The following is a 26,521-nucleotide window of genomic DNA, read 5'->3' as shown; positions in this document are numbered from 1 at the left end:
GGCTTGTTTTTCCATAAAGTCCCTTATAAATATTGGTAGGATCGCGGGATGCATTTCTTTGTGCTTGTTTTTAAAGTGTAGTTGCTTATTTGGGTTTGCTGCCTGTATGTGTGTGTGTGTGTGTGTGTGTGTGTATATATGTGAGTGTGAGAGAGAGATTTGTGTGTTACATAGAAACAGAGCTGATGATGAGACAAGGAGGAAAAGGACATACAGTACATTAACTAAGATGAGCAGTCAAAGGCAATTATTAGGCAATTAAATTAAATTTAAATTAGACAATTATTGGTTAAAAAGAAAACTGTAAAATTACAAGTTACAGAAAGGTTGTGTGTTTTGGGCTTCTGTTTTTTTTTTTTTTTTTTTTTGGATAGCCAGGTGGCATGTCCTGGGCTTGTTTCCATAGACCTGGCTGCGTGTTGCTCATGCAGGATGACCCTGGACACACTGCATGAGCGCTGCTGTATGAGCAGCTCGTTTAGTCCATATCAGCCTCAGACTGCTCTGCTTGTTGCTTTATGTTTTTAGGTCTGCAGGAAATGTTAAAACCTCAAAGTAAATTGATTAAGCTCTTTCCACAGTTTCCCATTAAAAAATCCAAATTGCACAATATCTTAAAACCAGATCACAATACTTAATTCGCATCCAAGAGTCCCTGCTGCTTCCCATCCCTATATAACACATGAAAATGAAGTGTAGTTATTGATACAAGGGACTAGAAAATACTGTTTGCAATACTGCCAAAAGAATATTGCAGAATATTTCCCATACCTCAGATATTGTTCTTTTGTGTAACCAAACATGAGTAAAACAAGAGTAACCAAATACTGACACCTAATGGTAAAAAAGCATTTTTCTCCATAGCTGTTGATATAAACACGTAAAATCTTGTTATGTATGACAATATTTTTCGCCGGAAGTATTTTGGTACTGACAAATAAAGTCAAACTGACACACTGTGATTGATTTACTGGAAATGATTATTCTCATTTCTCTTATTCGCATTTCCAAATATTGCCTCATGAAGTTGTGTATCGTCTTGCTCTGCCTTCCACCGTCGGCCTCCTCTCTCGACTTCCCTCTCACTTTGTTCCCTCTCTCACCTGCCTGCTTCCCAAATTTACCCCACCCCCCTCACCCACCCCACCCCGTCTTCCCAGTCCTCCTGGAACCGTTCACTAATGGCATGCCAGCGTCATCGTCCTTGGGAGACAAGCCTTTTATTCCGGTAAGCCTTTTTCATTTCATTAGGGTTGAATTTATAGTGCGCGTGCACACACACACACACACACACACACACACACACACACACACACACATATATATACAGAGGATATATTTATAGAGGAGGATGGCACCATAAAAGCGTCCATCAGTTTCCAGGGGGGAGCCTAATGTCTGTGACACCCCTCTTATTTATGCAGACAGGAGGACTGGGGAAGACTATCAATGGGACACTATGTGTGTGTGTGTGTGTGTGTGTGTGTGTGTGTGTGTTGAAAGTTGAAAAAAAAAATAAAAACACAAATAGAAAATGATTAAGAAAAAGAGACAAAAAATGAACAGAACTAACCTCTCTCATACACACACACACGACAAATGCAATGAGATTCTTAATGCCTCAAGACATTATGGGCCATCGTGCTCATGTAATAATTCACTAGTAATGTGTGTGTATGTGTGTTTCATAATACCAGTGTGTCCACGAATCTATATCAGTGTGTGTGCGCACATCTCTGCCTACCTGCATGAAACTGTGTACTGTATACTGTGTGTGTGTGTGTGTGTGTGTGTGTGTGTGTGTGTGTGTGTGTGGCATTGCCCTGGTTAGTTTGGAAAGGTCCATTAGTGCTAATTGAATTACTGTAAAGTACAGCACGACAGAGGGAGAATCTAAATGAACTATGTCTGTTCATATGGCTTCTCTTTACACACACACACACACACACACACACACACACACACACACACACACACACACACACACATTTCCCAAGAGTCTTGGTTCCCCTGCTTCTCATTGACCTCGGCTGCCCAGCACTGTGTGTATATTTCAATATTATTTTTCTTGGTGAGGGGACGGCAGTGCGCTGAAGGGTACAGAAGGTCAGGGAAGTGGCTTTTCTGCTTTAATTTAGTGGACTGGCTGGGAAAACCAAGGGAACTCAATGAAAAGGAGTCTGCTCTTCACTCAAGGCACTCAACCCCAAAATCCCTGCTCTCTGCACCCCGATGGCCTAATGTGATTTCTTCTTTCACTTTTGGGTTGTACCGACTTTCCCCAAGCCTGCCTTGTCTGCTTCTAGGTGATCTAGTTTATTTCCTACATTTCCCAAAGTGCACTTTGACTACTTGCAGAGATCAGACCTGATCTTGGAGCAGCAACAGCAGAAGCAGAGCCAGAGTTATTCTGTTACAGCGAGAGCAGCTGTGAGCTGTTGTTTATTCAAAACCCAAAATGTGGTGCTGCTGCATTGCATTCTGGTCTATTGAGGCTACCAGACAAATTGGTCTCTGTGCTTCTTCTATAATGGATTCTTCACTGTAGGTTGATTTCTATTTTTAGCATGAAACACTCATTTTCACACCAGTGCAAATGAGGGTTCTCTCTCAATGCGTACTCCGAGGATTTAAATAAAGAAAGAAATATCAGTTCAAAATGACAGCCGTCTACTCTGATGTTTTAAATGTTTTTATCACTCCATTGCAGATAAACGATGAACTTCATGTCACTGGAGCACTATCACACCTTGAACCAAACAGTGGCCCTGTTCCTACCAGGGATTAACATGCAGCTTGTGTGGCGGCAGTGACGACTTGTTATCGGATCTCACTTGCCTGCTCTGTTTACTAATAACCACGTGGCCTTCATCATTTCTGTCTACAAAGTCTGATGTTTTTTTTTTTTTTTTTTTTTTTTTTTTAAATCAAGGAAACAGACAAAATGATACCACTCACTTAAGCCTAATTTAAATGTGCCATCAGTAACTTATGATGTATTACACATCTGTAAGTTATTATTATGTCAAAGTACATTGTTAAAGGAAATTTGAAGTACTCTGAATGAAATACAATAAATCATCCAGTATTCTAACTGCACTTCTTTTGTTTTATTTCTATTCCACTTTGTTGTAAAGCACAAGTTTTTAATAAGTGGAGTGTAAATAAACGTTATTATGATGATGATGATGATGTAGATTTATGTGAAAACCTTCAGATCCCTGACCTGATATATGACATTTAAGAAATATACTATTGTGGCTAAACAATTTCAGGGGTCAGATTAGGATTTATTCCAACAGGTTTTAGATGGTGAGGCTCTGAGCTGCGGTGGATAAATTACTTGAACATGAAGACCTTGAGTGCATCCTCGGTTGTGGATCTGATGAGGGTCAGACATTACAGAAACATTCATATTAAAGAAGAAATGAATTTGAATTGAATTGTAACTTTTGCGTGGGAAATGTTGTCCCTTCTTTAGATACTTGGTTTAGATCTCAGCTCTAATCAGCTTGCAAACTCTTCAGTCTCCATGGTGGCAATGTGACTTTATGTATATCTCCTATTTACCATCTGTACATTCCATATTGTTAGATGTTTATATTTTTTACTGTATATAGTCTTTATTGTATATATCTGTGCATTTATTCTATTTAATTTAATTTGATTTTATGTTTCCATTGCTGCTGTAATGTAAGAATTTCCCAGTTTGGGATCAATAAAGTACAGCTATCTATCTATCTATCCATCTATCTATCCATCTATCCATCTATCCATCATCTATCCATCTATCCATCTATCCATCTATCTATCTATCTATCTATCTATCCATCCATCCATCCATCCATCCATCCATCCATCCATCCATCATTTTGGCCAGTTATGTGCCATCAGTATTGTTTAAATTCTTACTGTTTGCCAGCAGAAGTCAATAAAATATTTCTTTTTCTATTTTCTTTTTTTTTTTTTTTTACAAACAAACAAATAAAACCTGTATTTTGTGCCCTGGTATACATGTTCCAGTCTGTCCATATAGTCACTATAATGTCTGTTTGACAGCCTGTCTCTCTTTTCTGCGGCTTCTTTTCTAAGGTTGTGCTCGTTAGCGATTTCCTAATCAATCATTCTTGTCATAACTTTCACTTACTGAGCACAGGAACCCTTAGTTACTTCACCACAATCACAAGTAAGTCAGGCTGCACTCATCACTCAAGCCCCCAATTCACATTTCACTGCTACTTTATTTTAATTCTCTTAAAGAGTTCACCAGGAGTTCAGTCTCCTTTGATCCTGACTGGCTTGGAGAAGCGGCAGTAACCCGCTTCAAAATGTGGCTTCCTTTCCTTTTCTGTCTCCAGGGAGCTGCGTAGCAGGGGACATAATACTTGCCAAAAAAACGATTTTATAAATGTGACACCTACAATCCTGAGACGTTCTCTTGTTCACACAAAATCAATTTCTCCACCGTACACAAAGAAAAAACACACAAGCTAAAAAAAAAAAAACACATACAAATGCAGCATTTTGCTCACACAATCTCCCTGATGTACGCAGACACATAAAATGCCTGAACACTAACACACACTCACACAAGCTCACACTCTTGTTCTCTTCCGTGCACATAACCTAAATTATCTTCCTATCTTTGCAGCACCATTTGCTATATCACTTAAATAGCCCTATCGCTCCTATTCAATAATCCAATATTACAAGAGAAGCCATTTCCCTAACATATCGACATCACTTCCTCCGCTATCAGACTTCTTTCCTTCCTTTCTACGGGCCGAACAATCTGCTAGTGCTGACTGTGGGGAATTGGATTATTCAGCTGAACATTTTAACGGGGTCGGCTCAACTTACCATACATTATCAGACTGTGAAATGACTGTGCATGTCCCTCTAGAAGGCATCAGTTCATCTGATTTTATCTTTGTGGTTGAAAAAATCCTGTCCTGTGTGATTGGTAGCCAAATGTACCACTTTTATCTATTATTAATTAATTTATTCATAATTTGAACGATAATCTAATATGTCATTTGTGATGCAGTTTGGGATCAACAGTTATTCTCTTAACAAACATAACTATAAATTCTTGTGCCCTTAATTTTAACACCCCCCACCAAAACATTATGATAAAGAATCAACTCTTTGGCTGGGATCAGACCAAACATGCTTTTAGCCGCTGGAGGCGACTTCTTCCAATTGCAAAATGCTCCAGCACGACTGGAGCGTTTTGCAAGCTTCATTTGTGCAGCAGAGGCCTCACATTTATGTGCACAGAGCTGAAAATCATCCTACTTTACTACTTTGCTGCACTCACCCGACATCACTGGCCTGTCATTGTCTGCTGGACAATCAGATGAAAAGAGAGGTGGTTAGTTCTTCTGCTGGGTTCTGCTGCCAATGGTTGTTAATAATGAAAATGGAGGCAAAGTTGTCCGTAGCAGTGTCTGCCCACCCTGAGTTATATGATTTAAGAAACTGTGACTATCGTGATAAAAACAAGAGGTCCAAGGCATTGCAACAGCTGTCACCATCAACAAAGATGGCAAGATATTTTCTTCTTAACATCACAAGGCTGAAAACTTCTAAACTGCAGCTGCTTTCCTCTTTTTAAATTTCCAATTATGTTTCCTGTCTCTAGCCTAAGACCTCACAAAGTAAGAGTTAATAACCTCTCACTAAGACAGCAACATTGTTGCCTACTTCAGGCAGAAGCTCAGAGCTCAGCTGCTGAGATGCTTTCCTTTATTTGGCCTGTATCTTATAGATCCTGAGCCAAGCTATAGATAAAAGTTAATCAAACTGATCTTTGCTCAACCTGAAATATTTCTGGAGCCATCTATCATCAAGACAAAGCTCTTGGATGAGTTGGTGATATGACCCTTGTTCATTTCTCTTCTGGAGAGTTCCATGGACCCAGACGGATCTTCTTATTTGGTGTTTTGCTGCTCTTTTTCTGCAACAGGGCCAAAGCAAATGCCCCGTGCCTATCCGTGCTTTTGGCAAATAAGAGATCAGTTTCTGACAAAATAAGCTAAAATGCTGCCTGACAAGTGACAGACAGTGGTGGAGTGGGATTACCTATGAAAGAAGGTCACCTCCAGCACTTCAATAACTGCCTCAAGCACCAAAAAAAGGCAGTGTCGTGTGCCTCACGTTTTGCTGAAACACATGCTGTCTGATCCCAGCCTTAGCCAGCTGGTTCGGCTGAGGGCTTAAACCCTTCACACTGAGACTATGAATGTCTATGGAGAGAATGAATGCCAATTTTATTTGGAGAATCAGGGCCACTGCAACCCACGTATGGCAAATTTCTGCACCACTGTACCAGGTATTACAATATTAACAGTCCTAAAGATGCAAAATCCAGAGATGTCTGGGTTTAAATGAGCATCTTGCTTTTTTTTTGTTAATACATATAAAACAGCTTTTCAGTTCAGATCAAGTCTTAAAAAGGACATTTAAAGGTTCACCCACATTTCGGAAGCGAACTGCAGTACTTTAGTGAGTCACTGTTTGATTTTTCAAAGAAATGGGTTTTGGACAAAGGTTATCAATAATGAGAATTTGATACAGTGTCTGCCTTTTAACAGACTTTTTAGGAGGCGAGGTGTCTGGCTTTTTTCCAGCGTTCACATTCCAAAATATGAACTGTTTTGTTCCAAAATGAGATTTCTACCATTTAAAAAAAAATACCCTCTCTGGCAAAAGGATTGATTGCCCGAAAATGAGTTATAGTTCTTCACAAAAGAAGCAAGCAAGCAAGCAAACTTGTGTATTTGGTTAACTAGAAATACTTTCAGAGGCTGGATGTGTCATGCTGTAGAAACGCTGAATGATGAACAGCAGATTCTTTTTTCCAAAAACGACAGATGATGTGTTCTGGAAATGAACTCATTCATATGGCTCTATTTCCTATAGACACTTTAAGAGCACTGATGCAAATTTTGGTGGGATTTAGATGAGGTGCCGGGCTTCAGAATAGCTTTTTTCAAAAATTTCCATTGACCATAAATAACACAAAGCCTCGTGTTTGAAAATAAGATATTCACCAGGAGCTCATGATTGAAAGACATGCACTTCTTGTGTGAAGTAAATGTAATGGCAAAATTGAATTGAATTATGGTGCTCTCTGAAGACAACTCAGTAAATGAAGTCTCTGGTTGACAATAGCACACTTACAACGGAGATATCAGTAAAATCAAATCAGCGTCCAATAGCACGGTGAGATGTCTGCCTTGAAAACAAAGCTGTTTTCCAGGCTCTTGTTCAAAAGCTGCCAGGAATACAACCCTGGTCTGGACAAAATTAAACACTATCTGATCTCCCACACCACAGCTTAAAATGAAATTAAATTTAGTGCTCACATGCAGCTATCCTTGCTTTACAAGGTACTATCGATGTTTTCATGACAGATTGAATTTTTCCACCACTCCCACTACAGCTTTTTCATTGTTATATTTCATGACTATAGTGGAGAGTGGCTGTAAAACCACACTATGCACTGTTACGCACGTCCCTGGTCTTCCCTGGACACTTGTTCACTATTAATACTGCTTTTACTGTTTCTTCTAATCTGTGAATAATTAATGAGCAGAGTGTTTACAGGATGACTATTGAAAGGTGAGATTAATAGATTGTGCACAGAGAACGCCAAACAAATTGATAATTTCATTTGTAATAATGCGATTACAACTGTAATGTGATGTGAGGTAATTAAGTGTGAGGATGTGTGAGAATGTGCTGGGTTGTGTAAGTCAATTGGCATTCTAAATGAAACAGTTTACATTTTACTGACTGACTGTGCAAAATGAAGTTAGTTTTTGTTAGTGTTTGAATTGATTTTCCATGAAGCCGCTGTGTTTCATGTGTCCTGTTTAATAAATGCCCCAAACATAACAAAAATTGTGCTTTCTTGTATTAAGAAAAACAAATCAGAACCCCAGTATTTTTACTTGCTGGGGAACCTGGTTTCCTCTGTGGGTATGCCATCACATGTCAGTAGCTGAAATCTCCCATCACAGACTTCTGAAAACTCCCACGACTCAGCATCAGATAAAACTGCCTCTCTCTCTCCCCAGCAGATAAACCTGACAGTCCTTGACAAGGTGCACCGATGGCTCTGGTCAGGCCTCATCAGTGGCTTACTGGCCACTGCATGTTGAATCAGAGATGGGTCAGCCTTGAGTCAGGCTGCTGGTGAGAAAGAGCTTTCTGATTGGCTGTTTGGCCTAAACTAATCGAGGCATAAGAAGAGAAATGGAGATCCATATAAAAGACCTTTTTCACAGCAGCTATTTTGACATGAACAGCAGGTAAACACAGGTGGTAGTGATGACATTAATGACGGTTTTGTTTTAATAAAGTGCAGTCTTTCCAGTGAGGCAGCATGACCAGCAGCAGGGGCCGGATTCTCTAAAAAGTTCTTACTAATAATCTTAAGACGCTGTGTAAGAGGAAAAAATCTGAAGTTCATAAGAATGTTCTCAAGTGCTATTCCCCGTTATTTTCTTAAGAACTACACATTATCTTGCGAACTTCTTGATTTTTTCCACTTACGAACTTCGCAACTATCTACCTTTATGTAAACAAACAGCCTCGCGAGCACAAGCATGAACGACTGGCAACTAAATTACCAGTTCGAAAAGTTACCGTTAGCTAACCGTTAGCTAACTAACGTTACTGTAGCTAGCTAGTTGCATTAGTGCTACATTAGTTGCAACAGTGCTAGCTAACGAGTGGTGATTGGTGGCTAAACAAAATGTCCTCATATAGACTCAGAAACAATAGCTTATATGTGTCTAAATACTGGCTTAGATATTAGGCTGAATTACAGTTTAGATAATGATTATCTCTAGGTTAACTTATACAATGTAAAATTATTAAGGTATTACTACGTTAATCTATGTTATATAATCAAATTTGGCTCTAAATTAATCAAAGATGTTTGAAAAATAGCTTACCTTCACACAGCATGTGGTTAATTAAGACGACCTTTACCTGTCTTAAAGTTACGATACTATTCAAGAAAAATAGTAAGATAATTTATTTCAAGAATCCCATTTATACTTAAGAAAAAAACATACAAATAAAGTTGCGAGCATTCTTAAGATCTTTTGTTTGGGTTCTTAAGATATTTTGTTTGTGAATTCAGAAATATCTTAAGATTCTTCTTAAACCCAAATATATTTCAATTTCAATTTTCAATTTCAATTTTATTTAAATATAAGAAAAAAGTGGAACTTAAGAGGAAATTTAATGGTAAGAACCTTTAGAGAATCCGGCCCCAGGACCCTGGAGCTGGTAAACCTAACTGGAACAGAGCCTTAACTCATGTCATTAGTAACACCTGTGTTTAACCGCTAGTTCATGCCAAAATGGCTGCTGTGAGAAAGGTCTACTGTGCTAACTAGCAAGCAAGCCTGCTAACCAGAAAGAGCTAGCTGTGGTCAACAAATCTTCTACAAACAAAAACGATTCAGGCTGACAACGCCGGAGCCAGCTGCAATGTCTCATCAGACATATTCCTGCTTCCTGTAATGAAACCAAACAAATTCAGTGTGGCGTGAAAATCATGCTAACTGGCATCATTTTTACGCCACTCATAGCCTCACTGCGCTCCATGAGCCAGAGCTTTCAGGTTTAGGCTGCATTCAAGACAGGATCAGCCACTGTGCATTTTTTGGTGTGTGTGTGTGTCACTACACGGCCTCATTGTGAGATGTCAGGTTTTGAGCTTTATCCCCTCCCTACCACAATGCTACATGGTAAACATGTTTGACTGGAAAAACAAAAAAAAACAAATGTTCTTCTTGTGGCCAAGCCTTGTCTTGCCGGATGCCGCTGCATTTTCCTGCACAGCCCTCTGTGTGGCCAGAACGCACTACCCCCCCTTTCAAAATGAATTAGACTCCATGAGTTTCTGCCGCAAAGCCCGACGCTGTCTGAACGCAGCCTTCCACGTGCTGCATGTCGGCCATCAGCTGGAGGCTGGGTGGTGTTTCTAGACATCTTTTAGCGGCAAACATGAGGCCGTGCGAGGCCATCTGACCAGCAGCGCTTGTTCTTTGAAGTTGGCTTCGTGTATCCCGGGCTTAAAGCAAGACGGGCTGTTTTCAAGAGCCTGAAGGACCGGCTGAAGGGACTCACACAGACAGCCATGTGGTTTGTTCTGCGGGGTGACAATGAAGCACTCACCTCAATCACACGGGAGTCAAAGTCCTCATAGGTTTCTGTGGAAAGACAGACAGGAAGGAAAAGAGAGAGAGAAAAAAGAGAGAGAGAGGAGAGGGAAAAAAGCAGTTAGGGGAAAAAAAAGACAAGCCCATGTGGATGCAGACAGATGCACACACAAATTCACACTCTAACCAGATTAAACTTCACTCCTGTCGGCCAAAAGCGGAACAAATTCCAGAAGAGTCAACACATCTCATTGTCGGTGACCTCTGCAAGATTTCATGGTAGCCTGCTCACACACTTACATACACACACACACACACACACACCTCAAATGGGACATTAGTCTACCATCTGTCAGAAACTAAACTTGATCAGCCAACCTTGCTACAACTCACATGCAACAGCCTTGTGCATGCGTGTGTGAGTGCGTGTGAGAGGGAGAGAGAGAAAGAAAGAGAGGGAGAGAGACAGAGGCGAGAGAGTGTGGAGGGGAACGTATGGGACAAGATAAAGAGAGAAAACACAGAGGGAGAACCAGCAAACAAAAGCGTGCACGGAAAAGAGAGCGAGAGCACGGCTACATGACGACAGAGAAAGAAAACAAAAAAAGTAAACAAACTAAAATTCAAAATTCACAATACTACATTTTTTTTGGTTTGTTTTTTAAATAAAAGACTGTTACTTCTTGCTGTCAGCATTTTATCTGTGAGCTTGTTAAAAGCTCAGGGAGATTCGTTTGTACTGAAACAACTCAAAACTAGGAGCAGAGAAGGATGGACGTGGGACAGAGAAGGGGAGAAGAGAGGAGGCAAGAGGAGGAGAAGAAACAGAAAGGAAAGGAGACAAATGGCAGAGGTATTGAGGCGAGTGAAAAAAGTAGGAGAGAAAGGAGGGAAGGGAAGCGTGGAGGGCAGCATGACAAGAGAAAAGAGGATGAGAGAGGGGTGGACTGATGAACTGAGGGAAGAAGGAGAGAACTGGGAGCAAGAAAAGGGGAAAAATGTTGAGGAAAAAACTGAATAAGAGAAAGAGGGAGAAAAGAGACTCAAACAAAGACACAAGAACCAGGAATGAAACAAAGAGGGCAGAGACAGAAAGTGTTGAAAGACACAGAACGAGGCATTGTACGGTAAAGAAAAAGAACCGAGGAGGAAAAGAGGAAAAATGATAAAGGGAAAAACAGGGAAACAGAAGAGTGTGTGGGAAGGAGAAAGAGAGTGTGTGTGTGTTAAGATGATCATGCTGGGTGAAGTCATCCGCCGAGAGGGAACTACTGAAATTAGACAGAGATGACTTTCTATATTAGGAGAGCGTCCCACTTGACTCTTCAGTCCAGTCCCCCTCTCCATCAGTCGTTTCATCTAATGGGCCACCATACTGGCCTATCACTCACACACACACTCACACACACTCACACACACACTTGATGGTGGCTGATACACCTCATAATTCCTCGACTGCTCCATCTCTTCCTCTCTGTTTCCTCCACTACAAACATTTTTTCTCTCCCCATGCCTCCATGCCATTCTCCCTGTGTGTGTGTGTGTGTGTGTGTGTGTGTGTGTGTGTGTGTGTTCCCTTTGTGCCTTGCTGTGTCATCATCTAGACTCTCTCCATCGGATCTCACTGCTGCTCCAGGCAACACTTAGCCTTACACACACAAACAACACACACTGTCTCTCTTATCCACTTACACCTTCTCTGTCAGGTGCGCAAACACACATCCACAGGCACACACACATTAACAAACGGTGTTTGTGCGCCATTCAGTCCAGGATCAGGGATGTGTTTGTGTGTGTGTGAGCTACCTCCGTTGGGTCCGGGGTCGGGGGGTCCCAGGCTGATGCCTCCCCAGGAGTGTCCCGTCCAGCCTCTCTCCCTCTTCACCTTCATCTTCTTCTTCCTCTCCCATTCGTCTCTCTGGCGCACTGCAGGACAAACGACACACACACATTCAGAGACAAACGCCACACAGTTCATGTCGAAATGTGATATTTATGATATTTGAAATGATGTTCAGACAACAGCAAAGACGGTGTAGTAGGCAGGGTTTGCGTTTGGATAACCACACTTTTGCACAATGTCTTGTTTGTTTTAAATACACATTTTGGATTTTTTTTCCCATGAGAATGAGAGTCATTTTAGATGGCTGGAACCATAAGTGCTCAACATGTGTATCCTTCCGTCTAGTTCCGATGCAAATACAGCGGTGCGTTGATTGCTTTGCTAGGCGGAAGGACACATGTGTTCAGCAGGTACAATTCCTACCATCTCACTTCTCCTGAAAAGACTCTTTTTTTTTTTTTTTTTTTTTAAATCCAAAACATGTATTTCAAGTACACATGACACACTGTGTAAATAAGAAAGCTTTGGAGTTGCTGTAAGGTTTATTTTTCCATGTTGACGGAGCCAGGCTAATGACTGCTATAGACTCCAAGTCTTTATGCTAAGCTAACATCACTAATGCTACTAACAGGAACTGAACTATTGGACATACAGAGGTGAAAATGGTACCAAACATCTTGTCTGGGTAAGTCGAGAAAAGGGTTTTTTGCCCCAAATTTTTGAGCATTCCTTTAAAGAGCCCCAAAACTCTTCCTGTATGAAACTAGGGTAAATATACTTGTATAAATATAAAAGTATAATATACTGGTATAAGTACAAAGTCATCTTCCTGTTTTGTGCCATGAAGCATTCTCAATTTGTGCTGCAAAACAATTAAACTGATTTCCATCCAAATTCTACTCAGTGGCAAACAATAAAAATGTTTATGTTTACAGTATGATTTGATTCATGAGTTTCATTACTCACTGATGTTATAGTACTAATTATAGTATCGTCATACAAGTTTTACCACATAAATCTGCCAGAAACATCAGAATACTTGCCTAGTTTTTTGCCAGACTAACAAAAAGTCGTGTATGCTGCATGTGTCTCAGTGTTGGTATACACAAGCGTACTGGTGTGTGTGAGTGTACCTAGTTCAGCCTGCACCTCCTGCTGCTCGGCCTCCCCTCTGCGGCTTATGTTCTGCAGCGTTCCCCCCTTAAACACCGGAGCGTTGAGGCCAGGCCACAGAAAACCACCACGACCTGAGAAAGAGACACAGACGGAGAGTTTATTATAGACTTTACTTCCAAGTCATGACCTCTAATCCTTGAAAATAAGAGCTGAGAGGCAACAGTGAGACTGGAAAAAAAAAAAAAAAAAAGAAACACACAGAATGAACAGCTGCAATGAGATGGAGACATTTTCAAGCACCAAGCGAGCATTTATTTGGGGGGTATTTTTTATTTTGTACCGAGATACATTTTGGTGCATCTTTGCATCTCTGGCTGTCAAAATCAGCCTGTCACAAAAAACTGGGCATAGCGACTGTATTAAGATACTATTTTAAGGCTTGAGGTTTGGATAATTTAAGCCTTCTCCAGCGTCTAAGTGTCTGATGCACTCCAACACAAAGACAGACAGAAGGTGAAAGAGACAGAGATGAATTAGAGATGGTCGGGTTAAGTGAATGAAGGAAACAGGGAGACGGAGAACAAGAGCGACGCGGTGATGGACAGAATGAAGACTGATACTTCCCTTTCACACAAAAGTGAATAAAAACAACCTCCCAAAAAGAAAGAGAGGGCCCATGGAAACTAAGATAAAGAGAGCACAAGAGAGAGGCGGAGAGAATGAAGAGTGATGCCGCTCCCTAATAGAGCTGTGTAATGAATTAATCAACATTAACTACTGAATATTCTAGCAGGCGTCTGTGTCATGTCCGTCATCTGCTTATTGCCGTTAGTTAGAAACAGACAGCGCATAACTTCGGAGCAAGGAAGGAGACGTTTTCGCATTTTTCGGGACGGAGTTGAGAGGAAGGGAACGAAAAAGCAACAACCAAAAAAGCTGTTTGATGCTTCAAAGGTTTGAAACGGCATCGAGATCAGAATCCCTGCCAAATGCACGCGCCAAATGTGGGGCAGTTTCTTGGTGATGCGGGTACAGACACGTATTGACAAATGACACTGTGGAATAGCACATAATGACACTAATGTACACCACTGCCCACTTCAGGAGCTTTCAAAGGCCAGGCCAAAAAAGAGGCTCAGAAAGCCACGAAACAACACTGACAAAATAAAGGCAGCATGACTCATGTCATAGTCCTACACCCTATCTATATCCTGGATTTTGTTGTTCCTCCTCCATATTTCCTCTCACTTCATATACATTATATTGCACATATAATAATATTTTATATATCAGAATCAGAAATACTTTTGATCTCTGAGGGGAAAATGGCTAAGGAACCCTTTGGAGGATGTGGGCATATTCTGTACTGCATGTATTTTATTCTTTATAAATTCTCTATTCCTTTTTTTTCTTGGTCTCAATTATTTCTCCATCTAGTGCTGCTGCTATTTTGATCACCCTCTAATTGCTGCAATCACTAACCATATTCATATTGACATGACACTGAAACATCTCCTTCTCTGCTGTTCTTCTATTCTATTCTTTTTTTTTTTTTTTTTTTTTTTTTTTTTTTTGGTGCATCCTATTTTCATTATTATTTGCTGCTGTAATGGCCCAGTCCACCTACACAGCTGCATCTTACCTACAAATATATTTGTTATCCAACATTAACATTAAAAATACAAGTAAAAATATAAGTGTAAATAAAACGTCTACAAATTAAAACTACAATTAACACATTTTCACAAAATGTAATTAAATCTAAGGAGAATGCATGGATCTGAGTGAATGGGAAACAGGATGCCGCTGAAAGCAAACATACTGCTCAGTCAGCTTCCACTGGGTTAAAACAAAACAATTAAACAAAAAAAAAGAAAAAGAAAAAAAAAAAACAGAGAGAGAGGCAGGTGGTGTCTCACCCTCTCCGATGGTCTGTCCTCGGTTCAGGTCTCTCTTCAGTTTGCGCTTGGCCCTCTTCCCTCGGCCTTTCCTGGCCCCAGCCCCGGTCTCTGCCAACACACCTTTCCATAGCTCTTCAGCCGTCACTGCGCACACACACACACACACACACACACACACACACACACAAAACAAGGAAGAAACAGAGATTAGTGCCACTGTAAGACGAGGCTGAAAACCAAACAGAGGGAAAATGGAGATTTGGGAGAGATCTGGCAACCCTCCACTGAAACACACAATGGCGCCCAGCAAAAAATAAATAGAGAATTCACTGGCAAATAGTACTAAGCTGTCACTGCAAACAAAAGACACCAAAGTACCCAAAGCAACACAAAAAGAGGATTTATGAAGTCAAAATGAGGTCGGGAGCCTGATTCTATTCTCACAAAGTCCCCAGCGATGCTGATTCACACCCATGGCTCCACAATTAATCATGTGTAACCTTTTCTCAGGATTTTAGCCTCGGCAGTTAAAGGTGGACTGTGTGACATTGAGCACGTTTACATGCAGACCTTATTCCTGTATTAACCGGAATATTAGCAATATTCCGGTTGCGCACGTGTCATGTAAACACGCACCGAACCCGATTAAGGTCATATTCCGGTTGGAGAGAATTCCGAATAAGCCCCCTGGAATATTCCTGTTCCAACCGGAATATTGGGGCATGTAACCACCTTAGTCGGAAAACTCCCCGAACCGGAATATTCAGTCACGACTGCGCATGCTCGACTCACAAGGACTTCTGTGGCGTCTTCGTTGCTATGGTTACCTGCAAGCGGGGAAAACGGCATGGCGAACAGCAGCAAGAGCCAGGAGACTGCAGTCTGGCTTCAGCTAATGAAAGACTTAAATATCACGGAGGATATCGATGAGGGAAAACATAGAAATAGCGACAGAAGAAGAAGAAAAAGTAGAATAAGACGAGGAAGAAGACTTCTTCGTCTGTTTTTCCGGCAGACCAGACGCCTATACGCGTGCTGCTGCCCCCCGCGGCTGAGTGTCGCGTTACGTCAGAGAGTGGAATACGCCGAAACACGGGGGCATGCCAAGTCACATGTAAACGGAATATTCCAGTTGCCGCGGCGCAGTTACCTTAACCGGAATATTGAGCCGAACCGGAATATGGTGTGCATGTAAACGTACTCAGTATGGCATCGATAAATCATTACCACACCCACTTTTGAGACGAAAGTAAAATTACAAATGAGACCATCTCCAGAACACTGGCACAGAAAATATGTATCATAAGTTAAAAGCTGAGGACCAGTGACATTCAAACTAACCTCATTGTGAAGAAGAAAAAGTAACTTTGCAGATTCCATCCAGCGCTCAACGGAGAACAGACTACTCCTAACAGATACATTTGTACTGGGTATTGATTTTAAAGTTTTAAAGTGAGTTAAAAAAATAAATAATAAATAAATTCTGATGTTCATTTATTGTAAGAGAATTTATCGGATTCCCTGAGTTCCCCTCCCTTCGCTCCATGATTTCCCAGAAACCAACTCCCCGGTGGGAGGCCTGGCGTACATGCTCGGCATCTCTCCTCTGGATTATACCCATACACAGATAAACACACTCACAGAGCTGAATCATTCCTTCAGCAGTTCAATTTCCAGAAAATATTACCTCCCTTTTCCCACAGGGTCAAACACATTTTCCCCCAATTTTGTTATTCTAGTGTTAAAGTCCACCTGACCCGAAGATGTGCTATACTGAATGCGAGAATGCATTTCCCCATACTGTTACTGTTATTACAGTTGATTTGACTGTAGGAGCGGGTTGTGGATGTTTTAGCTGCTGCTGAAGGAGCAGGAGAGAGGCTGGACTGTTTATCAGCTGAGTGACAGCCATGAACCTGTAGCCGTGAGAGAGGGATTTATTACTGCATCATGTAACCCCAAATGTAAACACACATATAAATATATACACACAACAACCATAAAATCAGGTGAATTTATCACTGGGTAAGCAGCACAACAGCTCTGACGTTAAAATCCAAGAAACCAGATTTAAAGCAAAATTGAGCTTTGGTAGAGTGTTAGTCCACATGCTGCTGAAATATCCTCATTAGTTGCTCTGTGCTCCGCTGGGCTACTAATCTACAATACTGGGTTTAGTGGAACTAAAACAGGTGCCAAAATAACCCTTTTAGCACATAAACAAATACAAACAAAGTACAGTATACCAAAAAAAAAATATTTAAAAAAAGTCCCAGTACCCATTTTTTGAGGAAGTAAAAACCTGTTTTCTTGTAATTTTCCAATCTGAAGTAGAAAGTAGCATCTTCAGGGATCGACACAGTAACCTTGCACCAGGAAAAAATGACCAGACAGTGCTTTCACAATTAATTGTAATTACACAACAAATGATGCGTTTGATTTTTATTGATATAGTCTGCTTTGTTTGCATTGGTTTATGTGCTACAAGTGTTATTTTGGGGGCTGTTCTACTATGGAAATGAATGAAGACATAGAGAGCATTTACAGTATCGTGGATTAGCAGTCCAGGAGAGTGCAGAGCAACTGATGAGGAGATTTCACCACCATGTGGACTCAAAGAACGTCCAGGTAACTAAACAACCCAACACTCCAGAAAAGTTCTACTTTATTTAATTGCAGCATTTAGTCCTGAACGGGCACTGTTTCCCATGGTGATGCTGTGAGTATGATGCAGTGTGTAGCTGGGGCCGCTGCATGAAGGAGGCTGAGAGAAACTGGTGTTTAACATGGAAAGCCTGACTTAAATTAACTGAGAAAAATCAGTCTGGGATCAATCAGTTTCACAAAGCCAACTTCCATCTCATTTCATCAGGCTAATTTACGCCTGGATTGAACCAGTTAAGTTGACTGACTTTAAACACGAGACTTGATAAGTCAGACACAGAGCAAAGCAATTTATTATGAAAGAGAGACAGGCTGGAAGAGAGAGCTGTGATGTGACGATTCACAGCCACACAGCAGCAGACATTAACCATATAGGATGATGAATAATTAATGACAGCACACAAAGTCAATTCAGTGTGGTCTATGTGCCATTTCTATCCTTTCATCTCTCCTCACCATCTATTTCAGCTGAAATGCTCTAAAATATTTTTATGTGGTCACTTGCCCCTAAACTGAACTAAAATGGGAGGAATCTGCATGTCTGTCCTTTGATTTTCTCCACAACCATTCATTCCACTGACTTCAACCTCACTGGGTGTATTGGTGAGAACCCAAGGAAGTTGAGAAAACTCCAGAAAGCCACAAACAGCAATGCTGGAGGCCAAGCAAGAATGATAATATGACTGTGCTCAATCAGGATGGATATTATATTATGTACAACATTACAGGAGACTGTAGTAAACCACACAAATTCTCTTATCACAAAAACAAACATATATAAAAATGGACTTTTGAATGTATTCCCAAGCTATACATTTGAGCTATAGGTGAGGTCGGCTTCATATGCAAACATGTGTAGGAGTGCACATGCTATGGCAACTCCTTTAATGTTTTGAAAAACCTGAACAGATCACATGCACTGCATTTGCAGCTACTAGTAAGCAGACTTAATTCATATTAATGCCCACTACAATAGAGTTTTCCTTTTTTGACTGCAGTACCAGCACACGCCACTGTGGCGCTACACCTTAATCAGCATAAAGTATCTGGGAAGGCACTGCTGAAGAAGAAAGCTCTGTGTTCACCAGCTACAGCCAGGCTAACAGACTGTTGTGGAGACAGTAGTGGCAGATTAACTACAGACATATTATAGAAATACTACAAGTTGCATTGTGTGTGCACGTCTATTGCAGGTTGGTACATGGAGCAACAACGTCAGTCTGTTATGAATTACATCTGGATTGGCACCAGTAGAGATACCAGTATCAGTCCTGGTGCAGCCCTCATCTAACTGTGACACACTGAAGTGGAGCTGCGTGAGGAACCTTGGAGAAAAGCCCATGTTTCAGTCAGGTTGGAGGACTGTAACACGGGTAAAAGCTCAGCCTGAAAACTAGGCTGACCAGGACAAGGCTTGTCTTGAGGAACACGTCTTCATGGTCACAACTTGAGCCTCTTTAAACCTGCTTTGGAGAGCAACATTTCTTGAAAATAACCTTGACCCACAGAAATACGCCTGGTTTAAATCGTAGTCTTGCTTCATGGCACAGGCCTCTGGAAGGCAGGGCTCACTAACAGTGTCTTGCTGGCCTGTTGCCCTGTTGCTGCTTTCTTCCCACACAGGAAAAGCCGACCTGCTGCCACACAGTGCCCGAGTCCACTGTGTCATCCACTACTTCAGCAGAGTAGCATTAAACTTGGCTCAGCAAGCTTAAGGTCTCCACTGTTCAAACAATGCAGAGCCAAAAACACCATTTCAACTTCAGCTCAAACTGATTATTGCAAAAGTTTGTGTTGCAAACTTTAGTTACATCCCTTACACAGTATGAAACTAAAACTACACTCTGGATTCGCCCTACAACCAGCTGTACTGAAAACATATGCTCTCTTGGTTCTGTGAGGTCCTGGGAATAAAACTGTGCACTAAGTGACATACAGGATAGCCTAGGGTACTATAATTAAAATATAATAAACTCTTATCATGCACAGACCTGCACCCAGTGTGGATATAGGCCCATTTAGGGTAATGACCCATAGATTAAGAAAAAAAGGCTGAAAGAGAAAATCCTGCTCTCCGGTAATAAAACGAGGGAATAAGAGCAAAAACACTTATCAGCTTCTGCTGAGAGTAAATACCTGAACTGTTCATTTAGACATATCATCCCAGAGAGTGTCAATGGAAAGAGGCAGGATTATTAAAGACAGACGAACCATGTGCATCTGCCTGTGACGGCACTTAAAACTGTTGGTCTGTGTGTGTGTGTGTGTGTGTGTGTGTGTGTGTGTGTGTGTGTGTCAGTATTTGAGTGTGTATCCCTGCCATCATGATGCAAACTGTGAGTGAGACTGGTTGACAAGCTCACAACAGATACTTACTGCTGTGATAATTACCTACAAACTGAGGAAAGCAGAGCGAGTGACAAAGACTGAATAAGACAGAGAAACAGAGTTCGACCGAGAGCGAGAGACTAAGACAATCTGAGGAATGAGAGGGTGAGAGATACTCTTTGGATGTTTTGACAGCTCTGCACCTGTGCATTTAAAACACTCTCCTCAACTCGCTCTGTCTCTCTCGCTGTCTAAATGAGTCCCACTAACATGCATAGGAGGGTTTTACACAGCTCTCTCCATCTGCAGACGATGCACACATTAGCCTTGATAAGATTCAATTCAGAGCCATTTCCAACATGTCACAACTGAAACCATTTTGGCCTGAAAATGGTCAAATAATTTCATTTTTTCCAGGAATAGATAAATTAATTAAACAGATTAATTGGCAAATAAATAGTACTGGTGCTCAGATTACCAAAACACCCTTTCTACCAAAATAAGGCCAAAAAGATTAGTGGACACCATATCACTGGTCATCTCAACTATGTCCTCATTCGTTTACAGGGATTTTACCAAAGTATTGCATTTAATTCATCAAAACTTGATGTTTACAAATGATACACAGAAGCACTTTTAAGGATATTGAATATCAGCAGAAATCAATTCATTCAATTTTATCTCTTCCCCTTGATGTCACAAACCGCTACGCCTCTGCTCACCCGCAGCTCAATATGTTTTTATTGGATCTTACAAAAAACACTTACAAAGCGTCCAGATTAGGAGCTGGTAATTGCCATAAAGCGAAAACTTAGTTGGAAACGGGCAGTTTGAAAACCAATTAGGTATTTTTATTAAGTATTAAAAAAAAAGCACTATATCTACATCTGCTCTTGTATGACTGAATTTTGATCATTAAAACTAACTGCAGTGCTTTTTAAAAGATAATGGGTAACTCCAGTCCATGGTTGGCAACACTTTTAATGAGCTCTTTTGCTACTTACACTTGTTAAAGAAGCTGCCGTGTCTGGTTTGCTGCCACGCTGCTGTGGGAACCAGTGGACATGCAGGGTTTCTTTGGAGGGAGACCACCGAGGCTCGACTTGCCAACTGGGACATCTGGAGTGCGCCCACTGCAGGACGCACTGGTACTGCGCCTGAAAAAGAGCAACGCTTATTAAAGCAAATCAAACGTATGAAAGTAACATCAACATGCATACAAGCAAGCATCATATTTTTTGTTGTTTTATAATCCTTCACAGACTCCTTGATCCTCTGCTGTTGGTTTTTTAAAATACAAACTGTCACATAAATAAGAAAATCATCCGCAAAGCCTTTTTTAACTCTGCAGCAAAATTATTGAATTCTCTACCCAAGGCTATAAGAGATGCTGGCTCTGTAAACATTTTTAAACCACACCTGAAAACCTATTTATTCAACATTGCTTTTAACTAACTGCCACACTCCCTTTGATGTATTCTTTCATTCTTCTTTCATATATTTTTTTATTATTTTTATGTCTTCTATTGTTTCTACGCATCTTACTGTTTTTAAATCTTAATCTATTTTATCTCCAACTTTTATAACTTATTGACATTTGTCATTCACTGCCTCTGATGTTTGTTTTTCAGCTGATTGCCTGGACTTATCACACAGTATTTGGACTTGTTTTAAATTGCCCATTCTTATTTTATTCTCGTTTCTAAACTTTATTGTAAAGCTCTTTGAGCTACACCCACTGTATGAAGACTACTATGTAAATAATAATTATTATTATTATTAAATACAGAGACAGCCTCACAGGACAGACCTATAATACATAATAGCAACACACACACACGTGCCGTCAGTTCAAGGAAAGCAGAGCTGGTCACCTGGGACCATCAACCAATCAGCACCACCCTAAAATTTCCTCCTGCTACTTTAGATAAAGGATTGGCAAACACATTGGTTTGCTTTGGTTTGGGTATTTACACATATAAGAAACTTTATAAAAGATACTAAATAAAATGAAAATGAAAATGTGGGGGAGAACTGCCTAAAAACCCTAAAGGGGCTTGAAAAGTGATGTTCTCCAGGCCGCATGTGTGTCATACTAATTTTTTTTTTTTTTTTTTTGGTCTAAAGAAAAAGATACATAACGTAGTACAGCATTTTGATAACAGCATACACACACATCAAGAACACACACTCACAAGACATGCAGGTATGCCCACCACATTATTAACAGAGTTTAGATGTGATATGGCTAATAATTTGCGTAACATATATGAAAGTAAGCACAAGCAAAGGAAGAAGGATGAAAAAAAAAAAAAAAAAAAAAAAAAACAGAAACAAAGGAAAAAACAGCCCATATTCATGAGAGGCCTTTGAAAAATATTAGTTAGACCTGCTTCCAGTAGGCAGTCCTTATGGAAAACATTGACTGGTTAGGAGAAGTGATTTCAGGGCTCTTTCTTTTGAAATAAAGTTATGCTTGGCATATCTGATGTAGCCGAAATGAAGCGTGGAGCCATACGATTCATAAGAGGCATTAGTTAAGTTTGTACAAGGCGCCTGGAGCAGCCGAAAACAACTAAAAAGACAACGTGAAACTCAGCACAGACACAAAATGGCGTTTCTGGGAACGAGCTCAGGCTTTACCAACGGGGCTGAAGTCACGCTCATCAAACTAAGAGCAAAGACTAAAGTGAGCTCAGTCACAGTATAAGACTTGAAGTAGTGCATCCAACGAGCATCTACTGTAATCTCTGTGCAGTTTTCAGATTATGTTCAGGAGCCGCAGACAGCCTGGTTATGACAGCCCTGCAGGAAACCGCAATGACAGCCTCGTCCCGGGTCCTGAAACACAGAGGACCCGGACACAACAACCACGTCTCTGCACGGAGATATGGCAAACATGCTCGACCGCCTGCACTGAGTGGGTTTAATACAGATATAATGCCGAAGAAAGACAAATTATTCACCTCCAAGTGTGATGCGGAGGGCACAGCACACCCGTATGGACGCCGCCATCTTGGAACTGTGACGGGTCCTTCGGAGCACAACACGGGGTCTGAAACGTGCCTGTTCAAAAAGCGGATAATGGCAAATTTTATCTCTATCTTTCAAAAAAAAAAAAAAAAAAAAAAAAAAAGTTTTTCATCGTTTTTAAATAACCAGTGGCAGCAACAGACTAACATACAATAGACTACCATTTTTGATAATACTTATTTTATAAATAAATAAAAAGACCCAAACTATTTCAAATAAATGCCCATTTTGTGAGGGGAAAAATATGTGATTATGGCTTTCTCTTTATCTCATAAACATTTATTTGTTTGTTTGTTTATTCATTCATTGATCAGTATATCATGAGAGCCAATGTATCATTTTGGATTTGAATGTCATTAACTGTATCTCTACTTCTTTTCTTTATATTGACTATTGATTTAGTTCTTTTAAACATAAATCAAATTTATACATTATACCTATATTTCTGCCATTTTTATGTCCCTCATGTAAAGCACTTTGAGTTGCCTCATTGCTGTGGAATAATGTTGGCTTGACTTTCCTGTTTCTGTCTTTCTGTCTTGCCTCCCTGACAAGGTCTCAGCTCCAGAGGGAAAACGACAAGAAAAACAAATTAAGGAGATTTTTCCTGGAGGTTTTCTGTTGATTGTATAAAACCCCATGGAGCCTTGGTTTTACTCCAGGAACATGATAACCGGAAAGGGGAGGAGGAGGAGGAGGAGAAAATGGGACGATGGGGAGAGGAAGGAGGGAGAAAAGGATGGCATGAGGGGGAAAGGTAAAGCAGAGAAGTCAATATTAAAATGTGATTTTGTATCTGGATAAGGGAAACCTGATAATGCATGATGTAAATGTATATGGCACACACTCTAATCAGTGTGATCACATCTGCTTGGGTCAGCCTGGTGGAGAAGCTTGAAACCCTGTCGATTCACTTAAGGATCACAATTCCTTTTTTTTTTTTTTTTTTTTTTAAAAATGATTTATTAGTCAATTTCTTTATTTTATTATGACCTCTGACCTCCAGCTCTCTGAATGAAAATGGGTTCTCTGGGCAGCCACAGCTCTCTCCTTTGCAGACATGCCCACCTTATGTTGATCCCATGCAGTTTGGGCCATAAACCCTGCAGTCCACATGTGTTCTTGTGGCCTGTTGTAAAATGGTGTGTTTGTGCAGACTGGGGCCTAAACAGTCTTGGAGCTGCATCAGTTGGCTTTGACTGGAAAGCGGAGACTCATAGCAGCCAGTTCATTGTAGTGAGAGCATTTTTTGAGACTTCACATCACTGTATAAAATGACCCATTGTGACCTTTAAGATAAACACAGCCTATACATACAATACACATTGATACCCAAGTATCATGATAATATCAATAGTATTGGGAGATAGTGAGAGCATCATCACCATGAGTGCAAACACTATTGCCAACAAGCTACATCTGCCTCTATATTTGCTGTAGATTGTGTGCATGGGAATGTGTGTGTGTGTGTGTGTGTAAGTGTGTGTGTGCATGTGTGTGAGGATCTCTCCGCAATCAAAATCAGCCTTCTTTTCTCCACACTGCTGTGGGTAATCAGACCACTGCTGCCCAACAATCAGAGGGACAAGAGGGTGTTGCAGTGTGTGGGTGACTTGAGTGTGTGTATGCATCAGTGGATAGGAAGTGTACATTTGGACCTGCATGCTTGTGTATTTACAGTATGTGTATGTACGCACTCTTTCTATGTCTCTGTATATGTGTGAACAGGTGTTGTACAGGAAGTGTGTATTTGTGTTTGTTTCCATGTATAGTTGCATGTTTGCATTTGTGTATCTGTCCTCTTTGTGTGTATCTGTATATATTTCTGGCCTGTTTGCATGTGCTGCATCAGTTGTATGTATCTGCATGTTTGGAGAGCGGGTGTACAAAGAGGTATCCACATGCTTGTATGTAAATGCATGAATGCAGGGAATATGTGCATGACCATGTATTGACCATGTATAGACACACCATATACCATGTGCATGTAGTGAATAGTGAATGGTTAAATGTGTGCAGCAGGCCACCAATCAGCATCTCTAGCCATTGGACATGATTGCTGCACAGCAGAGTGACTGGTAATTATCCACCATATGCACCTCAGTTTCATATTATTCAAGATAATTTCCACAGTATTATGCTGCTATTCACTATACAGTGCAGCTCTGCAATCAAAGAGCTGCCAGAAAGAAGCTAGCCGCCCAGCTGTGTGACAGCAGGTGGTAGCAACATCAGCTGAAAGAATAAATACCTTTTCAGCACTCACTTTTCTCCAAAATAATTGCACCATAATGACAGCTTTATTGTAGATGTTATGAAGGAGTGAGTCATTTCTCTCAACTTTGTACGGTAAAGAGCAGCGGAGGGAGGAGCTGGGAGATATTCTAAAATATTCTAAATGTTCCAAATGCGCTGCGACCTCGGCTCGGTGCAACTCGAGTCAGAGTAGAAGAAACTTTGTCTTGGAGATAACTATGAAAATGTTGACACAGTTGGGTTTCTGCGCTGCTGATTGGGCTGTTTCAAACTAAACTTCATGTCCTCTGTAGGTTAACTCACACCACAAATACCAGGCAAAACACAATATTAGCTCTGTAGATTTTCTACTGCCGTAATCAACACTGAGCTTTGGTAGAGTGTTGGGTTGTATAGTGACCTTGCCGTTATGTGAGTCCACATGGTGGTGAAATCTCCTCATTAGTTGCTCTGTGCTCCCCTGGGCTGCTAAACTACAACACTGGATTTGTGTCTCTTCTTTCACGTCCATCGAGCATCGGAACAGCTCCCAGAATAAGACCTTTACTGCATAAATGAATGTCTTTTCTCATGGTTCTTGTTGTTTTCCTGTTTCCTGAATTGAACAGTAGATCCAGCTAATAGCATTTGACCTCTGCATAGTATCCTAGGGCCAGGAAGAAACCTGATAGTGGAATCCAACATGTCCAGGGGTTAAAGTGGGATTTGGCAGGTGGGGGAAGCCTAAGATACAGTATGATGTATATGACTTTTGACCGAGAAGATCCAAATATTTGAATTATTGCATAATAATCCTCATTTTGTCCAAAATGACAGATCTTACACCTGCATTACCCCTCAGAGGTGGACTTATCTAAAGGTATACATAAAAAAACAGACATATTTGGTTGTGAGAAGTCCTTTCCATGCAATACATACTACAATGGCCTCAACCACTTACCAGACATAATGCATCTATAGGCCCATGTGTTAAGACAAATAAACAAACAAACAAACCTGAATTTGATCAGTCTTGTGTTTTTGAGCAATAGGAGTATGTGTGTAACAGATTATCATTCAAGCCTTTTCTTTGGACAGTGCAAAACAGTAGTTTAACAGGTATTATTTTCTCATTCTGTAGAGTAACACCGGACTGTATTTTAAGAAAAGCAATTGGTAAAAATAGTGCAGATGTGCTTGACCACTGGATGGCAGGA

The 26,521-nt window shown here is 40.6% G+C and overlaps 1 protein-coding gene across 1 annotated transcript in view; it reads right to left on the bottom strand.

Moving 5' to 3' along the window:
- mrps5 (mitochondrial ribosomal protein S5) overlaps positions 1-23,097 on the bottom strand; it is a 40,378-nt gene extending 17,281 nt beyond the window's left edge. The window contains exons 1-6 of the mRNA XM_030071161.1: positions 23,003-23,097; positions 21,041-21,193; positions 15,063-15,188; positions 13,161-13,274; positions 11,991-12,110; positions 10,201-10,235 (exon numbers count right to left, since the gene is read on the bottom strand). Coding sequence (XP_029927021.1) covers positions 10,201-10,235; positions 11,991-12,110; positions 13,161-13,274; positions 15,063-15,188; positions 21,041-21,193; positions 23,003-23,051 — 597 coding nt within the window. The 5' untranslated portion in view covers positions 23,052-23,097. The remainder of the gene's footprint in view (positions 1-10,200; positions 10,236-11,990; positions 12,111-13,160; positions 13,275-15,062; positions 15,189-21,040; positions 21,194-23,002) is intronic.
- Positions 23,098-26,521: the final 3,424 nt, after the last annotated feature.

The sequence above is a fragment of the Myripristis murdjan genome, chromosome 15 (genome assembly GCF_902150065.1).
Source record: "Myripristis murdjan chromosome 15, fMyrMur1.1, whole genome shotgun sequence".
Classification (NCBI taxonomy): Eukaryota; Metazoa; Chordata; class Actinopteri; order Holocentriformes; family Holocentridae; genus Myripristis; species Myripristis murdjan.
The sequence above is the reverse complement of the archived record's forward strand: the minus strand, read 5'-3'. Positions and strand labels throughout refer to the sequence as shown.